The 12,560-nt window shown below is 38.9% G+C and overlaps 1 protein-coding gene across 1 annotated transcript in view; it reads right to left on the bottom strand.

Moving 5' to 3' along the window:
• Positions 1-198: 198 nt before the first annotated feature.
• Positions 199-12,560, bottom strand: part of LOC103461832 (myosin light chain kinase, smooth muscle) — a 52,487-nt gene continuing 40,125 nt past the window's right edge. Inside the window, exons 19-34 of the mRNA XM_017309402.1 lie at positions 10,927-10,974; positions 10,710-10,837; positions 10,465-10,621; positions 9,789-9,979; positions 9,604-9,715; positions 8,759-8,797; positions 8,579-8,669; positions 8,300-8,503; positions 6,605-6,822; positions 5,410-5,533; positions 5,180-5,332; positions 4,974-5,097; positions 4,115-4,205; positions 3,704-3,832; positions 3,305-3,417; positions 199-2,656 (exon numbers count right to left, since the gene is read on the bottom strand). Of these exons, the coding sequence (XP_017164891.1) occupies positions 2,525-2,656; positions 3,305-3,417; positions 3,704-3,832; positions 4,115-4,205; positions 4,974-5,097; positions 5,180-5,332; positions 5,410-5,533; positions 6,605-6,822; positions 8,300-8,503; positions 8,579-8,669; positions 8,759-8,797; positions 9,604-9,715; positions 9,789-9,979; positions 10,465-10,621; positions 10,710-10,837; positions 10,927-10,974 (2,054 nt within the window). The 3' untranslated portion in view covers positions 199-2,524. The remainder of the gene's footprint in view (positions 2,657-3,304; positions 3,418-3,703; positions 3,833-4,114; positions 4,206-4,973; positions 5,098-5,179; positions 5,333-5,409; positions 5,534-6,604; positions 6,823-8,299; positions 8,504-8,578; positions 8,670-8,758; positions 8,798-9,603; positions 9,716-9,788; positions 9,980-10,464; positions 10,622-10,709; positions 10,838-10,926; positions 10,975-12,560) is intronic.

Below are 12,560 nucleotides of genomic sequence, written 5' to 3'. Positions count from 1 at the left end.
GAGTTTAAAGACGGTCGAGGGCAAATTATGAGTCAAACAGTAAAATTACAGATTTAAAAATAACTGTTTTGTTGCATAAATGAATGGATTACATAAGAAGAGGCTCTTTGGGCCGTTTAAAGAAAAAATATTMTATGATAAACATAACATGTCWTCCATAAACCTGATTTTGAAACATACAAAAGACTACATTTGTTTAGTGATAAAAATTTATTTRTTTTCTGTGAGTAACTACAGTCGTAGTGTTCTCATACAGTTCATCAAACTGGTATATTTCTTATAAAAATTAAAGTAATTAAATCTACATACATCTAATACAAAAACAAAACAAAGAGTGAGTCCACCTCTGCTTTAATAGGCAGGGAAATGAAGTGCTGCAACACCTTCTGGAAGAATTATCATATAATTAAAAATCTGTGCATTAAATAACAAAAAACAGACTCCAAACACACAAACCGGATGAAAACTGCAGAGGAAACACTCACACACGCATACACACGCACACAAACACGCCTGTGAGTTAGCAGAAAAAACAAAAACATCTTTGGTGTCTGATTTTTAAGAGGAATCAGATTTCATGTAAAGGTTCAAACACAAACAGCTGGAATGTGACTTTCACCCAGAGTTTCTGCCGCCACACAGAGACTTCACAGCAATCCAATAAAACATTTAATCRGCTCCTACGTGACACTTTTCCTGATTCATGAACAGCTTTTAAGGCCACAGGGGAAGAAAATCGTCCTACAGCGTGACGGAGAAACTCTGAGTGTGACTCAGGGTGACGCTTTAAGGCTCACAGCAGGAGGCCAAACGTGACTGAAGCTTCGTAAACCTGCAGCTGAAACACGAAGTGAAGATAAAGAGCGAAGCTGGATTGTCGGATATCAACAGGAGCAGCTCAGTTGCAGAAGACAAAGAACAAATGTGATGACTGCAGAACCTCGAGTTCAGACTGGGCTCAGCGCAGCTTTAAGGCACAGACATGGTGAAGTTCTCCTGACCTCAGTAAAGATGGCCTCCACACCTTCTTCAAATAAAACAAAAGTGGTGTCAAATGCTCTTCATTTGTKCTGCTGTCATTTTAAAGATACTAAACGTTCGWCACCAATTATGTTTAATTGAAAGACGGCGGGGCGGCCATCTTCACTCAGTCCCCTTCTGCACTTGGATCAGACAAAAAGGTTAAACTTAAAGTGTTGGCAAACATGCTTTTCCTCATGCTTCGGAACGTTGTTTTCAAATCAAACAGGGACAAAGTGAGGCATTATGAATTAAACATGTACAGGTTAAAGTTCAGTGACATCACATCTTCCATAAACGGACCAATCGTATGAAAGCAAACTCCTGAGGCAGGAAGGAGCCTGTTGGAGGAACCTCCAGAGTCCATGTGAGAAAGATATTTGATGCTTTTAAAATGTGAATCTTGTAAAATGAGGAACTTTTTATGGTTGATCTTCATGTGAAACGACAGGAAGTGTCTGTGTGGTTATTTTGGAGGAGCTGCTGTTCACAGGAAGACAGTTCAACCCATGTGACCTCAGATGAGATGGGGMATCAGGTGGGCGGAGTCTAACACAGGAAGCTGCAGGGATGAACCGTTTGGTGCATTCACACCAACCCTGTTTAGTCCACTTCAATCAAACTCTAGCTCATTTGTCTGGAAAGTCTGGTTCGTTTGGGGAGATGTGAATGTGAATCAAACTAAAAAGCGAATGCTGGTCMGTCTACAAACCTCGGTCTCGGTTTGGTTGAAGTGAACTCTGGTGCGGTTTGAATGTATATGTAAAGGCCAAACTTACTGGAGACAGTTTAAAAAAAGCAGGAAGCAGACGCGGGGAATTCTGGGTAAATACAACCAAAACAAGGGCAAGAGTTTACTGCTACTGGGAGAAATGGCTCGTAGTTTTTTTGTTGAAGACTGAAGAGAAATCCTACAACTGCTAAAATGTGATGCTGCTTCATTTGTTTACATTTTCTGAAGAAGGAAGTTGCACTCCCGTCTTCTTCAGAGGTTTTTGTGCCATTCCCTTCAGTAGTTATTGTTGCAGCACCCCCACAGGCTAGGAGGGGAACAGCTTTTTAAATTATTTCAGTTTGTTTGACACAGTGATCCGCACCGCCTGAGAATGAAACAAATGTTGCAATTTTGGTTCCAAATTGAACTGAGTCTACCTATCGTGTGAAAACACCCTAAAAAACAGAGTGTTAAAGCAAAATATAGGAGATTGTTTTGTGAAAAAGACATTTTGGTTTAAATATGGGAAAAAAAGTTAGCATGTTTCAGTTTTTTACGCTCTACTTCCTGTTGTAATCAGGGCCTTACCATCACCTGGAGCTAGATGTGCTTTAAGATCGTCACACATCAACCGACCAATCAGAGCGAATCGGCTGCAGCTCTGCACATGCTCAGATTCAGGAATGAGAAACTCCGCCCACCCGTGCCTCCAACCCCCAACTGTTACTGTGGGTGAATTTTCTGACGGGCTGAGGAGCAGCAGGCCTCCGTAACATCCAAYAGGAATCGTTATTCTTCCTCCTCTTCCTCCTCCTCATCCTCTCCAGCCATCACCTCCACCAGCAGATCTGCTGTGCACGTCGCCTCGCCCAGACTGTTGACGGCCTTCACCATGTACTTGGCATCGTCGTCACCTGAAACCTGCAGGTTAACACCAGAAAACAGTGAAGCACTGCAAAAACATACAATCATACCACATATTTAATGGAAATATATTAATACACTTCAAATAAGACAAAACCAACTTAAAAGTAACTTTTCAGCAAGATATTGTAGGTCATTTTTAGTCAATAATTCTTTAATATTGATGAAACATTTCTATTTCCACTTATAACTTGGGAAAATGTCTTGACAGTGAAAAAATCTGCCAGTGGATCTAGAACTTTATAAAATCAATATTAAGGAAACATTTACTAAAAACAAGCTCTTATATCTTGTAGAAAAATTAGTTGTAAGTTAGTTTTATCTTATTTCAAATGAACTAAGATATTAGCACTAGAAACGAGGTCAAAAATACTTGGAGAGATGTTGTATTTTTGCAGTTAGTAAATATAATTCATTTAAATATAGTAACATTATGTTCATAAACACTGCGGTGTCATGTTACAACCACATAATTCATCATATTTTAGGCAGATCTTATGTGATGCAGCAACACAAAGTACAACAAAACTGTAGAATGGAAGGAAAACTAAAGTTTAAGTTGCAGAAAAGTTGAAGCAGGATTTCTGACTGACACAGCAGCTTCAGTTTCCAGTTCGTTCAACCTAAAAGAAGCTGAACTCTGACCTCTGAAATGATCAAACTGCAGTTTCCTTSTTCATCGTAGTCGATCTGGAAATGTCGGGTCTCTTTGATTGGCTGGTCGTCTTTGTACCAAACCACCTCAGGGTCAGGGTATCCTRCAGCAGAMCGTTTGTAGAGTTTAAATCCATTTTTATTTGTATAAAATCAATCAATATGCTTCAAAAAGTTCCCTKTACTGTAAATTTTTAATAGCATCTTATYTCTTTTTAATGTTTCACAGTTTCYACTTTAATAATCATCCTGAAGAATATAAATCTAGAAAATAYCAGTGAGTATGAAACTGAAACCTAAGAATATTTAATACTGAACTGAAKKACTTTACTAAAACACAGCCAGGTTTATRATCATCAGCTGATCAATGTGTGTATTGATCAGCTGTACCTTCTATCTTGCAGTCGAAGCGAGCGGCRCTGCCTTCCACCACCTCCACGTCTTTAATGACTGAGGTGAAAGTGGGTTTACTTTCAGTCTTCTGTTCGTACTCCAAACACTCCAGGAACTGATTATCCTCTGAAAACAAARAGATMAATTCTGTGGCTTAGAGACGGTTTGTCTTGTTTTATATCAGTGTTTGTTGTTTTCTGTCTGCTGTAATTTTGCCAACATTCAGTCATTTTGAGCTTCTGATCTTCAGATTTTGCACTGCAAATATCTCATTACACTTGAATAAGACCAAACTAACTTAAAAGCAATACTTTTTACCATTTGAAATTAGATGGTCAGCTGAATATGAGTCCTAGTGTTTGGTAATTAGGATTGAATGTAGAAAAACGACCCATTTGGGTTCGGTACCTTCAGTGGGCGAGCCTTTCTTGGCACTAACTCCAGCCATCATGGCCATGGATGAGAGTCTGCCAATCGCTCGAACAGCATGACCCGTTTTCTGTCAGAGAAGAAAAAACATGAAGATGATGATTTCTGTAGAAAATGTGTTAAACTTAAAGCCCAGCCCGCCGTAGCTGTGGGACCGTAAAATAGAACCTTCAAAATAACAGTTGTGACTCAAATGTTATTTTATCAATCAAATCAAATCAGTTTTCATCTGTACACTTTTAAATTACACCAATCAGTCCCTCCAGTTTTTTTTTTTTTTTTTTTTTTGCCATTTTACAATTCTGGAACTTCACACAAAATCAACAACTCCCTGTAATTTTTTTGCAGTAACGCATAATTTTGAGTCTATTGCCAATTTTCTGCAAAAATGGTAAAAACATTGGGCTAGAGTGATGCTAACTCCCACCTGCAGGTGGCAGTATTTCTTATTTTTACTACAATGCTGCCTCAGCCTTACTTGATGTGATACGAGTAACAAAAACTCAGACCTATTGTCATACATAAGTGCAAATATTGCTAAAATTGTAAGAAATAAACACAACAAAACTGTAATTTTGATTTGAAACAATCACAAAAACAAATGTTAAATCCAGGGCAGGGACTGATCGATCGCAAAAAGATGTYGAATATTAGTGTTTATTGAATGCAGTTACAGCCGTTTGATATTTTAACAGTTTGCTAGTGAGTTTTACCAATACATTCAGGTACAATCAGCTCTTGAAAACATTCATGATGTTGATGAAAATGGCCCGAAGTGAAACTKAGTTTTCCAGTCCTGCTSTTAAACATGACTGATCCTCATGTTGTTGTTGTTTACCTGCCACTTTCTCCTCAGGATGTATTTCTTCATCCTCTCCTTGGACAGCTTGGTGGTCTTCATGGTGTTGGTGTCCTGTTTCAGCCAGGGGTGTTCAAAACACTGAGGGCAGGACAGCCGAGCCCTGAGGAGTCACACGCTACACTGTAAACACTCAGAGTGATTACAAATATTTAGCTTTTACACTGTAGAAACATCAGGGTTACTTCATGTCTTTTTTCAGCAGGTTGGTGATGAAGTCTTTGGCATTTTCAGAGATTTCATCGAAGGCCTCGTCCTCAAAGTCCCAGGTTGCCGAGGTAACATTGGCCAGAGTCTCGTTGTCGTTGTCGCCCATGAAGGGAGAGAGACCGCTCAGCCTGAGGACAAACGGAAAGAAAACCTTAGCTAACGGTTAGCTAGCTGAGCCGGAGTTAACAGAGTGTCGTTTCCTCACAGGATGTAACAGATGACTCCTATACTCCACATGTCTGTCGGGTAACTGATGGCTTCATAATTTATCACTTCRGGAGCCACAAACTCTGGAGTCCCAAACAAAACCTTCAGAGTTCCAGCGTTTGCTGTGGGAGGACCAAAACAAAAGTTAAATCATCACATTTAGCAGAAGGAGGAGGAACAGGAAGAAGAACTGACAGAAACTAGTTTTAACAATTCGTGTTAGCAGCTGCATCTGTTTCCATCAAAGATGTTCACGTCATTTTTTTCAATTCCAAATCAATTCTCAAGTYTTCATGGAAACAAGCGTGATATATTTGTGTAAATAATTAAGAAATGGTGTAGTAGGTCYGCCGGGCCAATTGGTGGCGCTGTAGCACTGGAAGAACAGCATCAAAAACACCTAACTRCATTGTTGCTTCTTTTGAACATGTTGGGCTGGAAAAAATGARTTTGTGCAGGTTGATGATATTTCTGCTACTTTTCACAACATTTGATGAGTTTTTAGAAAATATTCAGGTACAAAATTATTTTGAAGTAGATGTAGTTGTGCAGCAGAGAAGCACAAAACATCTACATTGCTGTGTTTTTGCACTGATTTTAATTTAATTTGAAAAGACTAGAATCTGTTGAACTTGGCTAGTCAAGTGTTATGTTGTGATATTGTACAGCAAAAATCCCAGAACAAATTTATGATATAAAATGGTGTCACAAAAAAYAAAATATAATAGATGAATAAAACTTAAGTCTGGTTGTGTTCAAAGAGTCCAATTCCTCGGCAGTCTGARACATACAAAACGTTTGGAATGGCAAAAATAAATTTGTTTAAAGGAAACTRGCCAATTWTGGAAAAACAAACAACAAAAACATGTTTTTTGATAAAAGGTTTTTGTGCTAGAATAAGATGGTTTTATGGCTGTATCAATATTAGTGTACTCTGCACAAAGATGCAATGACAACTTTTTTTTACAACATACGAGTCATGTGATAACTGGATGTTACTACAGGCAGAAAAGATGAATATGATAACAGGAAGTAGTTGGRGGATGATGGCACAGGATGTTTTTTAATGACTTATTGCTCAACCAAACTTATTTACATCTGTCTTAATTGCGTTTCTTTTTAGAAACTGAAATTAAGTTTTGTGACATTTGTAATGGAAACGCAGCTAGTTTCATTAATCTGAGTCTGGTTACCGAGCCGGCGGGCGAGGCCGAAGTCGATGAGTTTGATCTTGCTGCCGGTTTTGTTGACACACATGATGTTCTCYGGTTTGAGGTCRAGGTGGACGATCCCCTGTTTGTGGATGAAGTTGACGCCGTCRATGATCTGCAGCATGTATTTAATSACCTCTCTCTCCGTCAGCTCAAAGTCCTCATCGATGATCCGCTCAAAGAGTTCGCCGCCAGAGATCCTGCAGACAGAGGAGACGCCAACAACTCAAACTGATTCCACTTAGTTACTCCACAACTATAAGTGAAATAATCTGTCAGTCTAACAAGATGTTTCCCATATTTTAAGCCAGTATATCTTATTCCTCTTATTTCACTAATTGCTAGTATTATTTCATCAGTTCTGATAAATTCTCAGTATTATTTTTTCACTAATGACCTTCATGAACATACGGAGAATTTTCTCAAAATAAAAAACCAAGTTTGATTCTCTGGTGAAACATGTTTGTTTGTCTCTTCGTTGTGACGTCTGCTGCTGTTTCCATGGCGAAGCTGCAGACTGAAATGTCGCAGTCAGATAATCAGACTATAAACACGTCTCTTCCTGTTTGTATTCCCGGTTTTCATCGTGTCAGCACTTATTTGTTGCTTCCGTTCTAATGTTTATTTATCAGAGTTAAAATTGAAAGCTACATGTTAATTTGTTCCTCTTTTACATGAGAATTTCTTCTGAATGGAAATCAGCAGAAAGTTCAGCTGGACAGCAGGACTGACTAAAGAAGAAATGATACGTTTTAGGGTGAGATGAGGTCGAACTGYGGCTCTAAAATTAGCAGACAGGAAATGTTTGCTCCTGAATTCCTCTCATAGCTGAGGAGAAAATTGTTTTCCAGTGTTTTTCACTGAAAAAACATTTTGTACTTGGAGAAAAAACAGCTGAGATCTGATCTGTGATATGCTGCTGCACATGGACATAAAGGATAAAAACGAAAAACAAAATGTGATTTTTTTCACCTACTCAATAATAAACAAGCTGCAAAACTTTAATCAAACAGGTAAAGTAGTCTGATTTTTGATGATGCATGTTTCTTTTTGTCAGTTCTGAGCAATAAAAATAAGATTTAGGTAACTTTATTTAAAAAATAAAACAAAACTAAATTAAAAGAAGATGTGGGTGAATCACAAGTAAATACAAAACACTGCGAAAACAAAATCTTGTATTTTATCTAGTTTCTACTTCAACTAATCTAATCCACTTGAAATGACATTAATTTACAAGTAACTTTACAACAACATATAGGAGCTTTTTTTTTAAATCAACAATTCCTTATTTTGATTAAAAATTTTCTTCTCCACTGGCAGATTTGTTCACTTATGACATGAGAAGAATGTTATTTTACAAATTAAATAATCCACTAGTGGATTAACTAGTCATTTTTAAATCTATATATAAATCTATATATAATTATTGACTTAAAACAAGCTTCAAAAYATTGCAGAAAAGTTACTCTAAGTTAATTTAATCTTGTTTTAAGTACATGAGAAACTAGACCAAAAATACTTGGTAAKATTTTATGTTTTTGCTGTGAAAGCTGATCTGGGTTCTGGACACTGAATACATTTTAGCCARGATTTTCTGATGTGATATTTTAATTTTTCTGGAGTAATTTTGCCTGGTTTAAAAATAAAAAAAATGTCTTCTCCTGAGGTAGCACCTACATCTCCAGCACCATGACGATGTCGGACTTTCCCTCGAAGGCGTCGACACACTGGACCAGTTTGGGGTGATGCAGGGAGTTCATGATGCTGATTTCCTGCCGGACGTTCTCCTTGTCTTTGGCYGAATACGCCTTGATAAACTTCCCAGCCCAAACCTTCTTGGTGGATTTCTCCATCAGCTTGAAGACTTGACCGAACTTCCCCCTGAGRCAGAAACGACACGCGTTACGCTGCACCCACCGAGTCGTGGTTGCTAGGAGACGGTGGGCAGAGCCTTACGTTCCCAGCCGCTCYTCCACGTCGTAAAACTCCTTCACCTTCACATCGGTTTTGATGGTCACRTCTCGGTACTCTGGCTCTTTTTCTAAATCTAAACACAAACAGGAAGCATGTTGCTGTGGTTCTCATGGCTGATAAACTTTGTGGTTAGTTTGTTTATGTGCAGACGGAGGCTCATACCTTCATCCTCCTCCTCTGCCTCAGCATCATCCTGGTTATCTGTTAGAGGAATTAAAACAGCAGCCGGGTWAGTTCAGTTAGTCGTTTTAGTTCAGCCTCCGTAATTCAGCTGACCCACTAAAGCCCAGTTAGTCAGACATGGTTCTGGTTTAGTAGCAGATGGATTCAGATTAGAGTTGGGTAAATCAATTAATCAATTAATCACAGAACAAATTAAAATGATAGTTTTTCTCTTTTCTCTCTGTCTTTCTACCAAAAACTGGATGACAGAAGTCTTCAGTCTGGTGTTCTGGCCTCAACTAGCTCCTTTTTGAATCAACAGTTCATTTTATTTGTAATTTTTGTTTTGTTTATGTTGGATATTTAAAATGTCGTCCAGTTCYAGTGTTTTATATGTTAATGAAAAATTTTTTATGTATTAATTTCTAAAAATGTGTTTTTGCATTATTATGCCACACTGCAAAAACAAAATCTTTCTAGTGCAAATGTTTTAGTTCACTTGAAATAAGAGAAAACTAACTCAAAGGTAACTTTTCAGCAAAATAAAGGATTTTGTTTTAGGACAATAATTTGTCAATATTGATAATAAAAGTACTAGTAGCACCAGCAGATTATTTCACTTATAGCAAGACATTTTTCCTATGTTATAAGTGAAATAATCTGCCAGTGAACTTTGTACATTTTCATTAATATTATGGAATTACTAGCTCCTATATCTTGCTGAAAAGTTACTTTTACATTATTGTTTACAGTGATAAACAGAAACTGGAGCTTCATCAATCAGAATCCTTGTTCCATGTGTTTCTGTCAGAACATCTACAGAAAGTTTAGCTTGAGTTTCTCACCGTCGTCCACCAGGCCCATTGTTACGGCTTCAGACTCGGCGCTCGGCTCTCCGATGCCGTAAATGTTCTGAGCTCGAATTCGAAACTTGTACTGTCGTTCTGGAAGAAGGTTCTGGAAGCACAGACAGTCTGCTTAACCTCTGACCTGAGCGGCTCCTGTGTGGGGTTAGGAGAGGAGAGCCCACCTGGATGTTGTAGGAGGTGCTGTTGCAGGACACCAGCTGCTTCCACTGCTGGTCCACGGAGTCCCAGATCTCCAGGTGGTAGGTCTGCACGGCGCTGCCGCCATCATAGGTCGGCCCGTACCACGACAGGGTCAGGCTGGAGCGCCGGATGTCAGAGGTCGCAGGGACCTTTGCTGGGGGGTCGGGTTTGTCTGAGGAGGAGTTATAATTATGAATATTATCACTGCAAAAACACAAAACCTTAGCAAGAATTTTTTTTGTCTAGTCTCTAGTGGAAATRTTTTAGTGCACTTGAAACAAGAAGCGTGTTTTAAAAGTAACCTATAAACTCATTCTTGGCTAATGAGATTTTTATCTGTTTCAGAGCCTCTTATCACTTTAAATCCAAATAAACTGCTCTTGGCCACAGCCTCCAACTCAATGTTTCCACTCACACATGAAAACAACTGCAAACAGATGAGCAACTGTACAACCGTACATCTTTGAAATGCAGAAGTAGAGCCTCCTGCACAACCAACAAGAAAGCAGCAAGCGGTTTCTGCATGTTAAGTCAACAACAAAACACTAGTCTTTTCCAGCAGCCATTGTACARYGCATACTGCAGTAAAACCAGCTGACCAAACATGCTGGAGTTCAGCGAGTGTAGATAGTTTTTATAATTAGCTGGTTTTTGTACCAACGATGGTGAGGTTGAGTGCGGCCTGTCGGAGGCCGTAGCTGTTCCTCAGCTCCACGGTGTAGCAGCCGCAGTGCTCCTGCTGCCCGCTGCTGATGGTCAGCTTACTGCTGCTGTCTGTGCTCTCTATGGAGACGTCCGAGGATCCCTCCTGGATCTGACCCACACAGATACAGCCAACACTCCCAGTCAGAAGGTTTCAGGCTGAACCAGACAACCAGTGTGTGTGTGAATGAGAGACTCACCGGTTTCCTGAACTTCAGCCAGGTGCAGGTGATGGGTGGAGCGCCGGAGTATTTGCAGAGGATCTCCACCTTTTCTCCTGCCAGGATCTTCATGTCTTCTGGGAACTGCAGGATCTGAGGAGGCAAAGCTGCACAAAAACACAAATAATAATTAATAAAGCAGGAAACCAGCAGGTAACATTTGATGTGGTTCTGGTTATCAGCTGGTGTGTTTCACCTTGTTTGGGAGGAGTCTTTGGAGTTGGCTTCTTTATTCTGGCTTCACCTGAAGGAAACACAAACAGAGCCGTCCGTCAGATGTGGTTGTGACTTTTGATTTGTTTAATTCAGTTAGTTTGATTAGTGATTTGATTAGTTTGAGCTTGCTAGTTTTTATTAGTTAAATTAKGCTGTTACAGAAGGATTGTAATTTGCTGACAAAAACCGCTTGTGTGGAAAATACAAAATCAATTTAGCTTCAGTTTGAAAGGCTAATATATTCATAAACATGAAAATGAAGGAGCAGAAGACAAAGTTACATCCATCACAGTTAACCCCGTTAACATTCAAAATCTGATCTTTCATTTTAACAACTCAGATCTGTTTCAGTTTGATAAGTTTATTCAAGTTTTCTGTCTTTTTTCTCATATTTTTTTACAGCTTGCATCATAAATCAAAGTTTGATTTGCTCTTCGTGTGAGAGTTTCTTTATATGTGCAGGAGTGACGGTTTAGGAACAGTAAGTCCCGACTCCATCAGAGAAAAGCAGCAGAACAAGAATGTGAGACGGCAGAGGAGCGTCTGACGACCAAATAAGGACAACCTATTAATAGTTCCTCCTGAACAGGAAGTAGCTCATGGAGTTTGTTATTTATTCTCATCTTATGATGCTGGAGGTGAAGGCCTGCCTTCTTTTTCCATATTGTTGCTGATTTATCATTTCAGAGAAGATCACAGTCACTTCAGGTTCCCATAAACTCCAATCAGGAGAACATCTGCTTTTAAAACAGAAGCACAAGACTTTTTCCACTTCACACACACTCACTAACTCAACTGTTTTACAAACCCTGCTGGCATTTCACTGTTAATAAAACCCGACATGTGACAGAAGCTCTGCAAACACCTTAATATGGTTAACAAAACTTTATTTACTGCCTGAAGGAACAAAGAATGAAACAGGGAAGAGAATAAATCAGAGCAAACTGYAATTCCTTATAGTCCAGATGGCGGTGTTGATGTTTCAGTGTTTCAGCATAAAATACCCTGAAACTGCTTCAGAAGCAGGAGGATTTATTTCTCCAAGTCTTTAGTCAGWGAAAATAAACTGTAGGAAAAACAGATKGATACACACTGCAAAACACCAACTAGTACAAAGTATCTTTGGTCTAATTTCTAGTGGAAACATCGTAATACAGTTGAAATAAGACAACAAACTTACAAGTAACTTTTCACAAAGATTTAGGAGCTTGTTTAGAGTCAATAATTCTTGAATATTGATAAAAACTTCTAGTTCCTCATGCAGATTATTTCACTGTTAAATCCAATATCACTAAAGYAGAGTCATCACTAATGAGTGAATTTCTACTCTTAAAATAAAAACTAAATATTACACATTATTATGCGTCTTTAATGAGCCAAACTGATGTAAATGTGAGAACACCGCCCCCTGCTGCACACAGGATGACTAACAAGACAAAAACTGAGCTATGGTTTTCTAAATATCTCCTTTGCAGAACAAACAGAACCAGAACACAGAGAACCAAACATTTCTTCTCAGCAATTAAAGGCCACCTGGTTGATCCTGTAATCTTAAAGCCTTCAGTCAGAAATTTGGGTTCAGTTCAACGTCACTGAAACACATTTCAGGCTTTT

Source organism: Poecilia reticulata, linkage group LG2 (assembly GCF_000633615.1).
Source record: "Poecilia reticulata strain Guanapo linkage group LG2, Guppy_female_1.0+MT, whole genome shotgun sequence".
In the NCBI taxonomy this organism is placed as follows: Eukaryota; Metazoa; Chordata; class Actinopteri; order Cyprinodontiformes; family Poeciliidae; genus Poecilia; species Poecilia reticulata.
This window is presented reverse-complemented; position numbering and strand designations above follow the sequence as displayed.